At 45.3% G+C, this 17,628-nt stretch overlaps 2 protein-coding genes across 6 annotated transcripts; one reads left to right on the top strand and one right to left on the bottom strand.

The window, feature by feature from the left end:
• Positions 1-926: 926 nt before the first annotated feature.
• LOC110977072 (metabotropic glutamate receptor 4-like) lies at positions 927-7,037 on the bottom strand. Of its 3 annotated transcripts, none has more exons than XM_087145225.1 (3): positions 6,170-7,037; positions 3,938-5,768; positions 927-2,518 (listed from the first exon to the last, which is right to left on the bottom strand). In XM_087145225.1, the coding sequence occupies exons 2-3, from the start codon at positions 5,726-5,728 to the stop codon at positions 2,015-2,017; spliced, it is 2,295 nt and encodes a 764-aa protein (XP_087001351.1). In that variant the 5' UTR covers positions 5,729-5,768; positions 6,170-7,037; the 3' UTR covers positions 927-2,014. The 3 variants fall into 3 exon arrangements, with proteins under 3 accessions (XP_087001351.1, XP_087001352.1, XP_087001350.1); XM_087145226.1 differs by having other exon boundaries at positions 6,276-7,037; XM_087145224.1 differs by having other exon boundaries at positions 3,938-7,037.
• Positions 7,038-9,378: 2,341 nt separating this feature from the next.
• On the top strand, positions 9,379-17,606 carry LOC110977138 (cholecystokinin receptor type A-like). Of its 3 annotated transcripts, none has more exons than XM_087144987.1 (3): positions 9,379-9,775; positions 14,181-14,267; positions 14,497-17,606. In XM_087144987.1, exon 3 carries the CDS (start codon positions 14,580-14,582, stop codon positions 15,771-15,773), a length of 1,194 nt encoding a protein of 397 aa, XP_087001113.1. In that variant the 5' UTR covers positions 9,379-9,775; positions 14,181-14,267; positions 14,497-14,579; the 3' UTR covers positions 15,774-17,606. The 3 variants fall into 3 exon arrangements, with proteins under 3 accessions (XP_087001113.1, XP_022086684.2, XP_087001112.1); XM_022230992.2 differs by having other exon boundaries at positions 9,379-9,793; XM_087144986.1 differs by lacking the exon at positions 9,379-9,775 and adding an exon at positions 12,075-12,902.
• Positions 17,607-17,628: the final 22 nt, after the last annotated feature.

The following is a 17,628-nucleotide window of genomic DNA, read 5'->3' as shown; positions in this document are numbered from 1 at the left end:
ATATGGCCCTTTTGCTCCCATTAGTCAAAGAGGGCGCTATTTACAAATAACAGTATGCGCACTGTGACCGTAACGCGCACCAAAAGGCTAGGGTTGAATTCTATAAAAAAAAAAAAAAAAAAAACACGGCTCAAAATCAGTGAGAAATAGCGCGCGACCGCCTGGTGACGGTCGGGAAGACAGTGACTTCGTTTCATTGAAAATTGAAGATAACGACCAGTAAGACAAATTTCTTTTCAAGTTTACGAGGGTTAGCCAAGCAATTTTTTTAACCTCACTTCCCCAAATCCCCCGTTAGCCAAATTGTAGAAAAACTCTGCACTAGTGGACTAAAATAATTTATTTAATCCAGCTTTCGTGCAAACAGGCCGACGAGTTGGAGGTTTTCGTGAACAAAATACCCCAAGCTGGGCGCCAAAAGTCCCTGCTTAATTTACAGGAAAAGGCTTACAAGCGGTCCCGATCACGGAACCTCTGAAAGTAACGGTTCACGAAATATTGAACACGGGCAGGAATCTAGCGAGTTTGATGCCGATGGTCGATTGTGCCTGTTTAGAGATGTTTCTGGAAAACCATTTTGAGCTTGGATTATTATCTCATACTTCGGTTGGGTGCCTTAACCAAACAAACATGTCCATACACACAGAACCCTTGTGTATAGGTGGAAGGCCCTCCATCATTGTCCATTGCCTGAACAAAATAATTCCCTGCATCTGATCGGTGGATCGCTGACGGCATGTCATCCAACTCGGGCGTTTCACAGTGGTGAGCCTCCAAGAGTTTGCAACGCATTGGCCAATAACAATGCAGGGAATCTGTCGACCCAATGTGCGTTTGAAAATCGTCGACAAATTTCGCGACTATTGTGAATCGCCCGTATTCGAAAGGATTACCAGACAGGAATTACGGTACACAGGAGACGAAAGTACCCAGTCAGGATTTATTCAGACGTTTTACAAAGGTTTCATTTAAATTTCGTTCGTACGGCGCCAAAAAAGTGAACATTTCATGTTTCATTTCACTTGGTTCTGCCTTGCATTTTATTTTCCACCTCATGAAAATTATTTTTACAATCGCACTTACAAAAATTCATCATTTACATACATGATAAAGATTAGTTCTGAGCATGTTTGGCTCTTGTTCGAAGTTCACTTCTTGCCAATATAGTGTTTTATTTTATTTGCTATTTACATTAACGGATAAGAGAGCCAAGTCCGGACTCAGTAGGATCCGCTCAGTGTAGTTATAAATATTATTTATCAGACTACAGTAACAGGCGCTCCGGGCCCATTCTGTCCATGATAATTTTATCGTATGCCTATTTCTTGTCTGTACTGTGCAGAAGTAACACCCAAAAATATAATTATCACAGCACTAATAATAACCGCAGCCATAAAAGCAACGTTGTTTCACAGTGACGTAAATAGAACTGTTCTTCCTGCAAGCCAACTGACCTTTCGTACTCTTTAAAGACACGGCGAGGTAAATGACAAAACTGACGAATTTTCGGCAACCCGCATCGAAAATTTAAACAGCTGAACTTTACCCCCAAAAATGTGTCCAAACATGCACAAGAGAGTACTACAGAAACTCCTACATCCCCCTAAAAGTCTCCGAACGACACATAAATGCAGTGACTGCGATGATGCAAATAAAAATGATACTGGGGAACGATTTATTAGCCTTCAGTTTTACTGTCTTGTCCCAAGACACTGATCATTGCCGGCCACTTATTCAAACCTCGACGAATAGGGGCGATTCACAGGAGTGCTCCTCCAAGACTTTGCAACGCGCCGGCCAATCACGATGCGAGAAATCTGTCGACCCAATGCGCGTTTGGAAAGGGTCGACAGATTTCGCGCATCGCGATTGGCTAACGTGTTGCAAACTCTTGGAGGTGCACTATTGGGAATCACCCGCGTTGCTGAAGAGGCGGCTTACATTATCAAGAATATGCTACAGTCTCCGGTTGAGAGTAAAAGAAACGGAAGAGAACATTCAAAATGATGTACCCTCAGGTTGTTGACTGATTTTGAATGGTCGAGCTGACTTTACATGTGCGAATGAAAAGCTTATCTCCCCTGCCGAATGCCTCGCTGTCTTGTCTGGTCCCGCGGCTCTCGTTCGTCTCCGATCCGTTGGGCTTCCCGAACCGACATCTGCACAGCTTAGGCAAGTACATAAAGACCAGGGTCAGATAGCCGTTGGAGATGAAAGCAAACGACCAAGTGGCCACCTTGAGTAGCATCTCGTAGGCGGTGACGTAGACCGGCACGGCTACCAAGCAGACGAGAACCATGGAGTATACGCTGATGGCGATGAACTTGGACTCGTTGTAGTTGTCTGGCACCTTTCGGGCCTTGAATGCAAAGTAGCAGCAGAGCATAATGAGCACGAGGTTGTAGCAGCCGGACACCAGGAAGTTGTAGCTGAGTGGACAGAATTGTTCCCAGGGATACCAAGAGTGGACCTGGGGCTCAGGTGGGTTCACCAAAGCAGCCATGGCCGATATTATGAGCTGAAGAAAGTCACACAAAAAGGGAAGCGTTTATAAAAAGGATACGTATCAGTGAGATTTTCTTGAAGTCAAAGCTGCATACTAGTATACGGTACTTTACGGTACACGATTTACAACCCTTTTCATGAATTAATTAAGTGACTTAAACCTAACACAGAAGGGAATTTCAAAAAAAATGTTCACATTTGAAGGTATACATACTTTTATCATTGCATTTTATGCTACACTTAAGCGGAATAAGAGTTAATATTGCTGATTTCAGGTCAAATTGCTAATAAGAAATTGTTAGCTGAGGCAAAGACTTCTTGAAAGTGATGCATGCTCTTTAGGTCCTTAAATCTTGTAAATATTTTGGGCTATGGTTAAAAATCAACACGGAAGTTTAGTGAGAGAGATGAGATGAGACGAGAGAGATCACTGTTGTCAAGCCCTGGGACACGCCTACCTCGTAAGCAATGGCTCCGATCCGTAACATCAAACTTGAGTTTTTTCCCGTGTACGTGACCTAAGCGTACGCTCGGTCACGTTTTCTGAGGTGGAGATAAACTTGAGCGTTTTGGTCGTTCATTTACACGGCTCATGTCAATACCGTGACTTACTCAGACAGGATAAGTATTTTGTTTCAAAACAAATTTGTTTGAAAGAATTCCGTTTTCTACATTTTCGCTCATTTTTCAAAGCTTAAACAGGAACATGTTATGAACATAAAACAATCAATATAAATATTTTTTTTCATCTATTTTAGTTTGACAAACTTCTGGACGGAGTTTCAATTGATGCAACCACATCAAACCTGTCTATGTGGACGGCATAAGTAAGTCACCCACAATTCATTTACTTTGAAAAAAATTCTATTTTTAGATTTTTTACTTCAGCTGTTTGTGTGGTGACTCGTACGATTTACACTAGGGTTTCGATCTTCACTCCACACACTATTTGTTATTAGGTGCTCTCTGGAAGGCCAAGTCCACGGTCGCACACTGGCCTGGCATTTGGGGAATTCGAGGAAACCGGGGACTATGGAATTACACGTGAAGAAAATAAAGGAATACAGGATTTGAATCATTTAATTGTAACCATACCTGGACATTTGAACCCCCAAAACTTGACCTGTAAATATAACTCTGTATTTTTTGAGACAGTTACATTTGGACTCTTTCCGCCCGTCTTCCTTTGCCTTGGCGTCCTTAAACTAATAATTTAAGCGGACCTCCTTAATAGATGGCCTGTCATTAAAGTATGATAAAGCCTCAGTGAATGATCAGCAAGAACAATTCGGAGAGGAAAATGCACTGCATCTCCTTATCTCAGTGTCAGGTGTAATGTACAACCGTTACTTATAATGCAATATCTCATAACATTGTTGCAGCTCGTTGAATTGTCTTGTTTGGTCACGCCCAGTTGTTTCGTCCTACTCACCTGAATTCCTATTAATGATAGCGCCAGGGCCAGTTGATATTTCGGTGAGATCAGTCGGGGTTTCTTGAGCGTCTTCCGGCCGGCTTTGAAAACCCGATAGATGCGGTTGGCCTTCAGGAAAGACGTGGCAAAGAGGATGGCGATGGAGCAGGACAGCATGACTTCAGTCACCGCGCAGGAGGCGACGGTGGGATAAGCATAGAGAGAAAATATGGTGGAGAACGTGAGTGTGACGCCGAGAATGTTGACTGCCGTCAGCTCACGGCTGCTGGCCTTGATCAGCGCATGGTCCCGGTAGTAGAACAGTCCTGCACTGGTGACAGCGACCAAGATCACACCCAGGCTGGCGAAGAGTACCGTGATCAGAACTATGGGGTGCGTCCAGCTGACCCCACGTGGGATGATGTCTTCGCAGACCGACCGGTTCTCGCTGGGAGTCTGGCGATCCGGGCAGGTGAGGCAGTCGGTGCCGTTGACGATCTGCTCACTGAGGCACGGCGTGCAACCCGTGCAGCACCTGGACGGCAGGGGCACAGGGACAGATCCTGGGCTGCACCGCTCTACGCAGACCGAACTGGGCGGCCCGTCCCAGCCGCTCTCCCACTGCAGCCTGGAATAGTTCAACCGTAAGCGGTTCTGCCTCTCAGGGATGGTAGTGTCCCAGTCTCCAATGTCAACCTGAGCGTACTTCCCATCCCGAAATTGAATCTGCTTCAGCAGGTACCGGCCCGTGGGTTCCCCGTCGCCGTCGAAGGCAAACTGCCCGTGGCCCACATCGAAGCTGACATTGTGCAGATAATCCATCAGGACCCTCCCGTCTACGGGGCAGTCCCTCGACCCTCGACACTCGGCATTCACGTAGGCGTCCAGCGCGTAAGCAAAGGCGTAGACGCTGTGGACGACGGCGACATCATGCCCCTCACCCTTAACGGGACACTGGCTCAGGCTTGTACAACCTGGGTGGGAGTCGAACCACTCTTGCATCCAGAGACTGACTGCGGTGAATCGCGAATCCTTAGAGACCATGTAACAATGGAGACCAGGGACGTCTGCTTTGTATAGACGCACCAGGATGCTTCCAGCAGCAACTGGAGCGAGGACGGGGTTGCCGGTCAGATATCCCCGCGGCCAGGCGTCGGTACCAATCCAGACGATATGCCGGTCTAAATTTGAGTCTGAAACGGCGCTCAGCACTTCCAGGACGAGGTCGGAGTGGGCGAACATGACGATAACGGACAAGTCTTTCAGTGCTCGGATTTTCCCCAGGAGCGCTTCGAGTTCGGCGCGGGATGGCCGAACCTGCAGGCGCTGCGAAAACCCGAAGCACACCCCTCGCTCGTAAGCGCGGGCGAGTAGTTCCGTACCGCCGTTGACGCCGTACGAGTCCATGGAGGAGATCAGAGCCGTGTAAACCCAATCGAAGGCCAACAGAATATCGAGAATGGCTTCGACTTGGTAATGGTCCGGCGGCACGGCCCGTAGAAAGAACGGAAACCGGTCGGAGTTCCCGAGTTCTGAGCTAGTTCCGTAGACGGATATGACCGGTAGCTGACTGAGAAACCCTACCTTAGCTACGTAGATGCTGAGAGCGCTGTTAGCTGGGCCGACTATTCCAATGACCTGTCCCGTGTCTGTCTCATTCCGTGTCACGGCAGGACTCCCTTGTGCAATCTTCAAAGCACTCCACAGTGCAATATCTTCACTGTCGCAGTCGTCGCGGATGTAAAAACCCAGTTTGAAGTCCGGCAAGATGTCCAGCCGCCCGTTCACCTGCTGGATGGCGAAGATCATGGTCTCTTCCCACACGAGAAACTCATCGGAGAGGTTTGCCCTGCACATCGCCCCATGGAACGAAAACAGACCGCCAAGAATGAAATCCCCCGGCTGGAAATAATACTCGCGTGTTTCTTTGTGCGGCACAGAGACATGATAGGATAGCGACCCCGGCATCAAACAAACGCACAGTACAACTGCAATCATTTTCGGGACAAGTTCTGTCGTGCTTCGAGAAGCAGCTATGATCGCGCTGTGTGTAGTCTAACTCGGCAGCAAGCAATGCTAAACCTCACTCTGTGCAGCATTGCTATCTGAAGTCAAGTACGCACTGGTATGGCTCATCATGTTCAATAATCATTAACAATGAAAAAACCGACAAGTGCTGGTTACTGGTTCGTTGATAAGGCAATCGGTTGATACAAGACCGAGGGTGGTTGGACTACATAATCATCTCACCTGATGGAGGAGCCTGCTTCGAGGTATATTCGTTCCAGTTAACTGAGGTCGCACAAATGCCCAGGCTGCGCAATTAATCTTTGTCGATAAAGGAGGTGATACTTACAGCCAAACAGGGTCGAAATTTAAGGAGTTCGTAGGATTGTCACGTTCGCGTTGTCAACAGAAGAGGGGCACAGTCAGCGGACGATGGCAAGAACGCTGCGTACTACGTTTGTTACCGGGAAACCTGGGATTACATGTACCGTTTGCAGAATTCCGAATGGCTTGCGTTTCGATGGAGGCACGGTGGTGAGATGGGGTGTTGGAGGGGGGCGAGGGTTGAAGGAGGTGGTTGTCGGGATGATGTTCGTTCGGCTTCTAGACCTCTCTTTTGTTTGCAAACATTGGCCGCCAATTTTTGCACAGGTGGCCAAAGTTCACCAGAGGTTGATAACTACTTTTGCCTCAAAATACGCGTAGGCATTATTCTTTGCATGCATGACAGAGACTTTATGCTTGTATTAAATTCTATACATAGTTTACGGTAACATTTACATGAGATTTTTGAATTATTCTTTTGGATTTGTTCTGCAAGTTTTGGTTAGAACTGCGTTTGTGACGTTTGCAAAGAAAGGTAAGTGCGACGTCACTTCCGCTTAAACCACGCCCACTGCGCATAGAGTTACGTGGAAGCGTGGAAATAGACTGGTTCCCGTCCCACACGTAGTCTCCAGACGTCTTACAGACATCCTCCGAACATAGGGACCGGTAGCAGGTAATGAATCCAGCAGAATCCAGCTGTCTGAATGTAAATGAGGAAACGATGCCCGCTCAATGCAAAAATCAAGCTAGAGCTGACAGCCTATTTTGCTTTTTCTTCTTCATTACCCCCCCAACAAAAAAAAACTTCACCAGAAATTGTTCACATATCTAAAATTTAACACAATAACCACTGATTTGAAAAAAAAAATCCGTAAAATGATTTTGGGTGAAAATCATTGAACAATATTACCTTACTGGGATCGACAGAAGCGTAGCAAGGATAAGTACTAGTGTTTTATTCGCTTCTCGCAGCGGGGGGGGGGTCAGGTTAGCGTAGCGGTTCAGTGCTTCCTTGCTTTGTACCAATGAGGCCCGGGTTCGAGTCCCGGCTGGGCCCAGGACTTAAGTACATTTGGTTTCCAGTCCGTACTCTCTCGCAGGTATTCTCCAGCTACTCCGGTTTCCTCCTGCCTCTAAAACTGGAACTTCTTCCTAACTCCGAAATGTGATGCTAATTTAATAAAGGTGTAGTTATTGGCGCAAATGGCCTAAATAGCTGAAAGTGCCATTAAAACAACAACAAGCTTCTCGCTGGTCTGACAAAAATGTCAATATTCAGCATCGAAATTGCCAGGGCTAATCTCGCACGTTAAACCCCAGCTACCTTCCGGTCCCTATATAATAGGGACTGGGACAAGTCAACCATGGAACCGGAAGTTAACGCACAACTTAAATGTTTGTCCAATAAGAGCTTGCAATCAGTAGTGCGAAGTGAAGAAGTCACTTACAAACCGAATTGACAGTGCATTATAAGCGCCCTCTAGTGGACTGAGCTCGTCAGCTTCTGTTACACTCATTCAGTTCGTAGTTGGTGACCTTAAATTTAAATCAAGTTCCTGAACGATCCAACGGGTAAACCTTTCACGTGGGCTTGACACCTGCGCGCAACAGTAAGCTTCCCATAGTCCTTTGCAATTTCCCTTCGCAATATATCGTGAGAGCTAGATCAGCTGCCACCAGCGAGCTTGGATAGTGTGGTTAGCAAGAGTGAACCTTGATTCGTGTTCCACAAAAAAGTGTGTGAGGTCAATAACCTTTTAGAGTTAAAAGAAGTCGTGGTATCCAAGTGTCACCCGGAGATGTTCTTCGCTTTCACTGGCCGTGCTCAACTTGAGGCGTTCCCCAGCAAACACATAACGTCACCATGACGTTACTGGAAAGTTAAAGTTTGGTCGCGTTAGACAATGACGTTGTCAGGACGTTACCGTAACGTCAAATTCCGACCTTGACTTGCGACGGTGGGAAATTTTTTTTGACGACGTTATGCTAATGTCTTTTAGATAATGGTTTTCTAACGTCGGGCAACTAACATTATTTTGACGTCTCAACAACGCCATTTCAAACCTTATTTTGCGAAGTTTGGAAGACGTTTTCCGATGACGTTATCTTGACGTCTTTTAAATGTTTGCTTTTGACGTCGGGCAACTAACGTTATTTCAACGTCACCACAACGTCATGTTTATAACTTATTTTGAGAAGTCAGGAAGATTTTTTTATGACGTTATCCTAACGTTGCTGAAATGCTTTGTTGCTGACGTTTTTTTCTGACGTTATTTGAACGATTAGGAACTTCAGAATGTAACGTTACATTGTTATGTTCAGGAAATCTTACTTTTATTCGAATTGCCTGCAGCCATTTTGAAATATTAAATGAAATTAGAAACAAAATCAATACCCAAACCCATGGCTATAATTCAGGGTATACACAAAACAAAATAATATAGAATTGTACATGTTTTTCGAGAATTTTTTTTAACTGTTATTTATTATTTAACCGACATATATCGCCATTACCCGGCGTTGCTACGCTTTCTATGTGCAGTAGAAACCTCAAATGGCCTGCTTGATATGCAAATCAACTGGACCCGGACAACAGCTGATTTGCATTGTCATGCTGACTGCGTGCCGGAGACCGCCAGTGTTCGTGTTAGTTTTTCCACTGCAAACGCGCATGTACCAGTTGTACACAACGGAGGCTGTGTTAGCTACCATAGCTCACTTAACGCGGTGTGGCTAATGACAAATGCCTTGATCAGGGCTACGCTTTCACGCGAAAAACAAGAAAACTGCAAGTTTAAAATGTGGAAACAAGTAGTAGGTCTATTTGTATTGTTTTGATATTCACCAAACACAAGCTTATTTTCATTAATGGTATTTTTTAAAAACGAATAACAGGTATTGTTTATGATCAGACGTGTGAGGTTTTATACTCCAGTAAGACCAAAAACCAAGCTAAAATCGTCACAGTATAGTAATGCAACTTCATTATTTAGTGCCCTCGAAATGACATTGACGAATGTGGCGATGCCATAGCGCCCTCACTCGTCCCTCGAAAAGTTCAATGCAATATTTATCTCTGCCGTATCATGTCTTTTACAGATAACAATGTTATGAGTGATCGATATTTTCCCCCAGTGATTTGACCCGTACGCGCCGAATAAATAAAAGTAATAGCCCAAACCAGATGCCTCCACGCAGCACGTGCAGTCTCTTTGGAAAAACAAATACCGTCGAACTCGGAGCACTTAACCCGATCTCCCGACGGGATTGACGTTCACTCGAGGAATGATACCCGCTACGTATTTGGCCAGTCAGTCTGACTTCCCAGGAATCGTTTTGGCATTCGTGGATAAGTGCAAAGGCAGTCCAAGGTAAGATGCGTGGCTCAGAAGATGGACAGCACTTGTGATGGACGCGGATGATTTCTGCATGGAGACTCCGCGCGGTGCATGACAAGAAGAGACAACTCGGAGATTTGGGGTTAATTGTTCGCCACCTGGGAATGTTACTCGTTTTCTGATGGTGAGTTTCTTTTCATTGGTAAGTTCTTTCATTTATTTCCAAGCATCGTAAAAAATATACAAAAATCAACATTTTAAAAGTAAAAAGTTGTGAATGGTGAATACCACGCAAAGGTAGTGTCTATCAAGGCACCGTCCCAGAGAATACTTTAAATATTTGATTCTGGTGATACAAATTACACTGGAATTCGTGTTTCCAGTTCGTGTTTTGGTAAATCATTTTAGGATTTAGTGCAGCATAATTTTCGGGTGGAGCAAATTAAAAAAAAAAAACCGAGCAGCTGGATGTATACAAATAACGGTTGCCAAATACGGGCGATTCACAATAGTGCGCCACCAAGAGTTTGCAACACGTTGGCCAATCATAACGCGCGGAATTTGTCGACCCTTTCCAAACGCGCATTGGGTCGACAAATTTCGCGCATTGTGATTGGCCAACGCGTTGCAAACTCTTGGTGGCGCGCTATTTTGAAACGGCTGTTGAAGTCTTTTCCATAAATAAGGACAAACGGAATAATACAATTTCTGTGTTAACACAGATAGATTTGGCCTTTACAATACGAAGCATGTATGCAAGTGACAACTGGTCAAAGTATAAATAATGCTTGCCATGTTGTGACTCGACACTGACTTGACACGCGCGTGAAACAACAATTTGGCATGCTTATTTCTTATCCTCCCAGAAATCAGGTTGACCGAATGGCCGCGGATCCGCCTAGATTCCTAGATGGCGCCATATACGTCCCATTTCACTTTCTACAAACTGATCACGAACCCTAATTATCAATGTTTGCCTTGGTCGTGCCAAATTATACCTGAGTGGAGCGCGGGATCCTATTCTGTTTAAAGTAAAACGTGTTAGCAGTATAGACCACTGTGCACGCATTCGACGTCAGTGACCCGACAAAAGGTGTTCCCAACCGTACGTGTATCTATATGAAATAAAAGGGCACACAACAGTTTAAAGAAACCATACAATGCAAAAATTTGTTTTAAACAGTTAAGGTGCATTGCTCCTTTTGTGTGCCACTGAACCTTTTTCCGCTTTCTGTTGTTTCATGGTATGGATATTTTAGTACCTTTGTCATTATCATGAATGGAAATTGAAACATTTGAGCAAACCTGTGATGCCGTCCGAGGGCAAATACTTCGGTGTTACAGCTATCAATTCTGCACTAAATTTTGCCCAAATGTCTCTGTCGTAAATTGTGTTTATTTTTCTGATTGGTTCAGTCATGACAGTAGCCAGTTTTCTCACAAATATTTTCAGTGATCAGAGTTCGGTTTCATAATATAAAAAGCCCCAAAGAGAAATATAACTTCCCTGTTGTGACGTCGCAGCAACGACGCCCTCTTTTGTCAGAAAAAGTAAAAAAATTTAAAGGGACCCTTTTCATTGAGAGTAAACAAAAGCAGGCATCAGGATGTTTTTTTCATTTAAGTTAACAACTATACGTTACACATCAAGTCCCCTTTGAAGGCTTTTTCTTTGACGAGGTGCACCACATGAAACGAACCATAAATAAAAAAGCAAGCCAAGTGTCGGAATAATAAGTCCATAAATCAGCTTTATTTGGCTTGAGCTTGAGTTGAAGGTGTCTCATTGACATTTCCTTGAAAACCAAATCAGTCAATTTAAAACATTATACAAGAAACAACCGAGTTCCTATATTGGCCAATGTTTATGTCTAGTCAAGCCCCGTCTGATTGCCGGTATGTGTCGTGTGTTGGTTCAAGCCTATATGTCAACTGTCAGTATTGATGAATAGTCAACATTCTGCCGTTTATTCATGATCAAAATAGCAATGAACATTTGCTATGGACTGACAATGAATAATTGAGATCTGCATAAATTCAGTTACGCGCGTGCACAGTGACTATAGATCCATGCCTACTGTCAAAATGTGGCATGACGACGTCCTTCGGTCTTAGATTAATCATGGTGATTCAGCGCCGCTAGTCCGTAGTTACCTGCATTTAGTAGCTCGTTCGACTTCGAGGCGACTTGGTTCAAATGAGTTTTTTGATGCCGTTACTTACCCACAACATTCCATGACCACCAGTCAATCCGATGGCAGACAACTCATTTTTTTGTCAAACAGCCAAGCTTTGGGGGATATTATCCTTTTGTATTTTCATGTCCATTAATTTGTTTAAATAGTGTACTTCAAATTTTACGAAGTCCTGACCAAGGAGAGGTACATGAAAGAAAATCTGGTTCAGCATGAGTCCGTTAGGTTACCTTAAAATAGACCAATTTAAGATTCTTAACTTAATAAAGATGCCAGAAATGACGGAAAAGCAGCCTCTAAATCGACAGTGTCGAAAGAGTGGCCGTCATCTAATAAAAATAAAGTTGTTGAAAAAGTTCTGCACTAGACCTAAAACTTAGTGACGTCATGGTGTGTTAACATGAGCGCCTTCCAATTTGGGCTTCATGGATTTTGCCCAGCCTCACTGCCATAGTAAAACACACGTGGATACGTCTTAATATACTGCAACGCGTTTGGGAGCACCAGTTTGTATGGCTGAGGGCTGCCGATGGTTACAATGTCGCAGCATATGGGTTACTGGTTGTTGGCTTTAGTGATTAAGGAGAACGCGTATACCGTTCTTTGGCAACGGAATATTGCTGTTGGCTTTTATCGCACAAGTTCGCTTCTGTTCCCTAAATAAACGTTTATATCTGCTGATTGATTAAGAATCCGCCGACCTTTGGACCGACCAAGAGAACTGAGGGTGTGGGGAGTGCATGACAGCCTTCTACATGAGATAACCCAATTGGCTGACCATCTGGAAACACTTTCTTTTGTGATCCATACAATGTCGAGAAAAAAATGAGTAACAAACAAAAATACTGCTGACTTAGAGGGCCGGTGTGCATGAGCACGCAAGGCTCGCCGAAGACTTAGCAAGTTTAAACTTTCCGCAGTTGAACCGTGTTTTCGGAAGGATCCGCGACCATTCAGAGAGTAACAAAGCGTCATTAGAGCCTTGGTATACTGTGACGTAAACAGGGCCCGGGCTAGCGCACCAAGACCAGCGAGTCCTTTACTGCATGTCAGGCAATCTGCCAGCAACAAATTTGCAGCGACTCTGAAATTTTCAGGTGGTTCTGAGGGTAGGAGGTGAGTTGGATGTGTCCCGCTTGCCTGTAATGTCGAGGTGCTACCTTGCAAGTTGTAGTGTTTAAAAAGACGTTTCCCAAACTGATACACTGTTTTCATTACGAATACGTGTGTATCTTCCAACCACCAACAAACCATTTTAAACTTCTTCTCAGATCCGTCGAAAATCTCGACGGAGAGAAGACGTGACCTTGCTTTGCACAAACGGAGGCGCCTCTGTATATATCGAATATCTCTGTATATATCGAAGGTTGTAGCTGAGGGGATAAGGTTGTAGCTGAGGGGATAAAGGTTGTAGCTGAGGGGATAAAGGTTGTAGCTGAGGGGATAAAGGTTGTAGCTGAGGGGATAAAGGTTGTAACTGAGGGGATAAAGGTTGTAGCTGAGGGGATAAAGGTTGTAGCTGAGGGGATAAAGGTTGTAGCTGAGGGGATAAAGGTTGTAGCTGAGGGGATAAAGGTTGTAGCTGAGGGGATAAAGGTTGTAGCTGAGGGGATAAAGGTTGTAGCTGAGGGGATAAAGGTTGTAGCTGAGGGGATAAAGGTTGTAGCTGAGGGGATAAAGGTTGTAGCTGAGGGGATAAAGGTTGTAGCTGAGGGGATAAAGGTTGTAGCTGAGGGGACAGTATAGACAGGACATCAAATTTCTGCAAAGCCACGAAAATTTCCTCACCTCTTCTCTGAAGAGGTTAAAAAGGACCGCCAGATTTTGGGGCACCGCGTATACTTAAGAAAACACCATTTCGCGGGAAGAGTGGAGCCGAGTACTTTTGAAACTGATGTGACAGTCAAAACATGCGCACATCCGTACCGCTCTTCAAACTCATACGGGCTTGGATCAAATGCGCGACGGTGGTAGAAAAGAATACTGACCAGGAAGTTATTCAGGGTCGAAAATCACACCGACACGCACCAATTGTTCTCCTAGCGTTGTCAGCACTTAGCACTGAAGAATAATTCCGACTTAATTTTATCGAGGAATTTGGAATCGGTGAATACAATTGAAGGTGATTTTTTTAAAATCTTCCCATTCTGCCTGTTTAATGACACCATTAAAAGCTAAGCTCCTCCCCACGTCAGAAACCATTACGTAACAATCAAATTCTTCAGGTTTTGGCTGGTAGGAATTTTGTCCGTTTGTGTGCAAAATTTGGAAAAATAGAACAGAAAAGAGACCCGTAAGTATTATTAGTTGCTGGAAGTGGCAGAGGTGATGTTTATCCTATTTTCGATAAAAACAACTCAAGGAATTTTTCTCTCTTTTGGTCTCTTGTCACAGCTATGAGGAAGAAATCTTGGGTTGTTCGTTTTTCTGTGTCGTTCAACCTTCATCACCACGGCAAAAGTTGCCAGTCTACGAAAGCAGGTAATTAGCATGTAATGTAACAACTATTGTTTGTTGTTGGTTGCCAGCAGCTTTGTTCAGCTGGTTATGTTGTTGATTTTGTTGAGCGTTCGGTTTGTTGCATGTTTGATTTTATTGCATATTTGCTTGTTGGAGCCTTTTGTGCCCTCTATAGTTTGCAAAATCGGTACTGCGCTGAAACATTTTTGTTCATAGTGTGTCTAATGTGAAGACTTGTTTTTATTTTCAGATTAAAAAGACAAAGACCATCATAGGAAGACGAGTTGACTTGCCTGCAGAGGGCGTCTCGAATTGAGATCCTTAGAAGACGACATGGACTCCCTGGCGACCAACGGCAATGTCACTGTGACGGACGAACCAACCTCTTTTGGCGACGTAGTTCTAAAGATCATTTACACTATCATCGGTCTGCTCGGGATTGTTGGTAACTCTCTCGTCATTTACCTGGTGTACAGGGTCCCGTCTCTTCGTTCCGTTACAAACGTATTGATCTGCAACCAGGCTATTATAGACTTGACCAGTAGCGTATTTTTTGTGTGTCTTTATCTTCTGCCCAAGCCATCGCTGCCCGAGTCGGCCGTGGCAGCCAGCGTGCTCTGCAAGCTCTGGCTGTCCGACTGGCCGCTCTGGGGCTTCTCGGTGAGCTCCACAGTCAACCTGGTCCTCCTCACCATGGAGCGCTACTTCGCCATCATGCACCCGATCAAGTACCGCACCAGATTCACCATGCGGCGCGCCAAGGCGCTGGCTGTGTTGCCGTGGTGCGTGGGCCCGCTGCACGAGCTGGCGTGGGCCCTGGTGCAGACGGTCGACGCGGAGGGGAACTGCGACCCGTCATGGCCGTCGGTCACCCTCCAGCAAATCTTGGGAGTGATCTTCTTCATCGATCACTACATGCTTCCCGTCACAATCATGATGTACGTCTACACCACGATCATAATGAAGCTGCGTCGTGACTGGCGCTCGTCTAGTGTATCACTGCCCCGCACTGGGCACGCGCAAACCACGACCAACAACAGCATCAGCAGCAACAACAACGACTCAAAAGTCATCTCTGGTGCGGAAGGCAGATCTACAAGTGGAAGACGACAGTCTACCTTTCGCTCAGCCGTTCTGCCGCCCAGTAGGAAACATTTCAGCCTCCTTGCTTCCAAAAGCGTGCTGCGCACGCTCCTCATAGTCTCCGCTTCGTACATCGTTTGCTGGGGTCCAAACGAGACCATCTATCTTCTCTTCAACCTCGGCGTCTCGGTGGAGTTTAACGGGCTGTATCACAACATGTCCGTCGTCTTCGCCCTATGCAACATGTGCCTCAACCCCATTGTCTACGCCTTTCATTACGAGGAGCTCAAGAAGGCGCTCCGGAAGAAGCTTCCCTGCAAGACAGGCTGGAAGGCGAGACCACGACCCTGCTGCTGCAAAAAATCCAAAACGTTTGAGTTAGGAGGACTGGAGCAACACCTCGCAACAGTGACGTCACCACATGGCTCTATTCAACAACTTTGAAAATGAGCCCACACTCCCTTCAACGACGGTGCTGAACATGAATCTCAATGAATGGACCACAAGCACGGCCTATACAAACGGAGATCTGCTATTTTATGCCGCTTTTTCGCTGGGTTCTTGAAAGCTTCACGAAACCGCTTTTATAGCAGCGTCACCAAACTTCTTTGTGAACTGCGATTTGTTGGAAGGTTGGTAGAGCGCCCTCTATACGCGACATTTTCTGAAGGGAAGGTGTTCGGTGATTTATAATAGGCAGGGGTAGATTGGATCTATGATCTAATTAATGCAGTGCCTTCTGAAAAAAACACAGTTTCACGATATGAACCTGTTGGCAGGTTGTGTGCAGGTTTTTTGAGGAAAAAGACGTCAGACTGTAGGTAAGAATATTAATAGACTGTCGTTCCTACAGCACAGTGCATTGTGAAAAAGCAATGTCACGCACAATGACATTTAAATACAATTATGCGATTGTGCCGGTTTTCTTTTTTAATTAAGATATTTTCGTCGGCTGAAAATTGTGATCTGTTGTTTAGGGTCGGGCTGAGTACGGGATTTTGATGTAGCAGACGTAAGTGAGCCCAAACCTATGCCACAAAGTTTAACAGTAAACACGGGCACAATTAAGCTTTCACAACTGAGTTTATGAAGCATGCAATACACTGAAGAAAAAATGGCACTGTTGTGATTGATGAGTTCCAGTCGTAGGACTTTCATAATCGTCCTTTGAGTTCTTGTTGTGGAGAAGCTATTGAACTCGGCCCCCGGGGGCTGTGTCGTCTAGACGTGATGTTACAAAACTCTCTGCGGGTCTGACTGTCAGCTCGCCGCGGGTCTCAGTATCGGCGGTTGTTCAACCGTCTTTCCGGAGCCGGGGGAAAGGGACTTGGATTGAAACGCGGATTGAGGGAAATGGATAATTATTGCGATCGTCCGTTTGAGCGCTTGGCGAAGGAAAGAGTGTTCCTTTGTGGTATGCTGGTTTTAGCCCCGAGGGGAATATGAATATTCCTTTCAGTAACAGTGAGTGGGTCTTTTTTGGCCCTTATGTGCATCGCTGAATATGTGGCAGTATGTGTCCCCCGGGAGCGGGACTCCGCCCACGCCAGATACGTCACTTCGTACTAAAGCATTAGAAGTAAAGCCCCATAAGACAACGCTCTGTATGGACACATAGATCGCTAGGTGCCGTGAAACGTTACTGTAAGAATATTTCTCTTCAGCATCTCAAGTCCTTCGTCGGAAGTAAGACTTCAGGAAGGCTTTTGATTTATGATGGAGCGGGATATCGACTAACCGACTGTTAACTTAAACACTAAAATCCTAAATTGGTTTCGGGTATGTGCATAGGTGGTGCTGTCCACCTTTAAAACGCACGGACAGAAAAGAACAATTTGCATTCAGGAAATGTGAATAACCGTACTCCAGTCATGCACTGCCGTTGCTTGGAAAACTGAACACACCGTTTTTGTTGCAAGCGCACGCGCACTTTTCGGCAAGTTTGCCATTTTGTTTATTTTCACGGCGACCTTGTAGCTTCATTTTCTCGGTACCAAACAGTTCTCGCTGGCTGGCCCCCGTGACAGGCGGCACGTTCGCTCCTCGTCCCCTCCAGCCTCACATCCACTGTTGTAAAAGGATAGACCACCCCCACGCGCACCATTAATACTCCTGTTTACATCGACACCATCCTTTCACCCAACCCTTCTGGCCGCAAACAACGTCAAAGTGAAGTCACTCCTTACCAAGAACTCACCGAATGAACTAGGGCCTACATTTCCCCACTGTGGGGGCGTGAGTTCAACCCAACACCCAGCATGCATGTGCATGTCGCGTCAAACATGGCGAGTAATAAGGC

Source organism: Acanthaster planci, linkage group LG13 (assembly GCF_054643075.1).
Source record: "Acanthaster planci isolate LZ-2023a linkage group LG13, COTS_SCS, whole genome shotgun sequence".
NCBI classification, from domain to species: domain Eukaryota; kingdom Metazoa; phylum Echinodermata; class Asteroidea; order Valvatida; family Acanthasteridae; genus Acanthaster; species Acanthaster planci.
This window is presented reverse-complemented; position numbering and strand designations above follow the sequence as displayed.

Coding starts and splice junctions, on each gene's coding strand:
- LOC110977072 (XM_087145224.1), bottom strand. CDS start 5,917: ATGATTGCAGTTGTACTGTGCGTTTGTTTGATGCCGGGGTCGCTATCC. Junction 2,519..3,937: donor TATCATTAATAGGAATTCAG/GTGAGTAGGACG, acceptor GACTTTCTTCAG/CTCATAATATCGGCCATGGC.
- LOC110977138 (XM_087144987.1), top strand. CDS start 14,580: ATGGACTCCCTGGCGACCAACGGCAATGTCACTGTGACGGACGAACCA.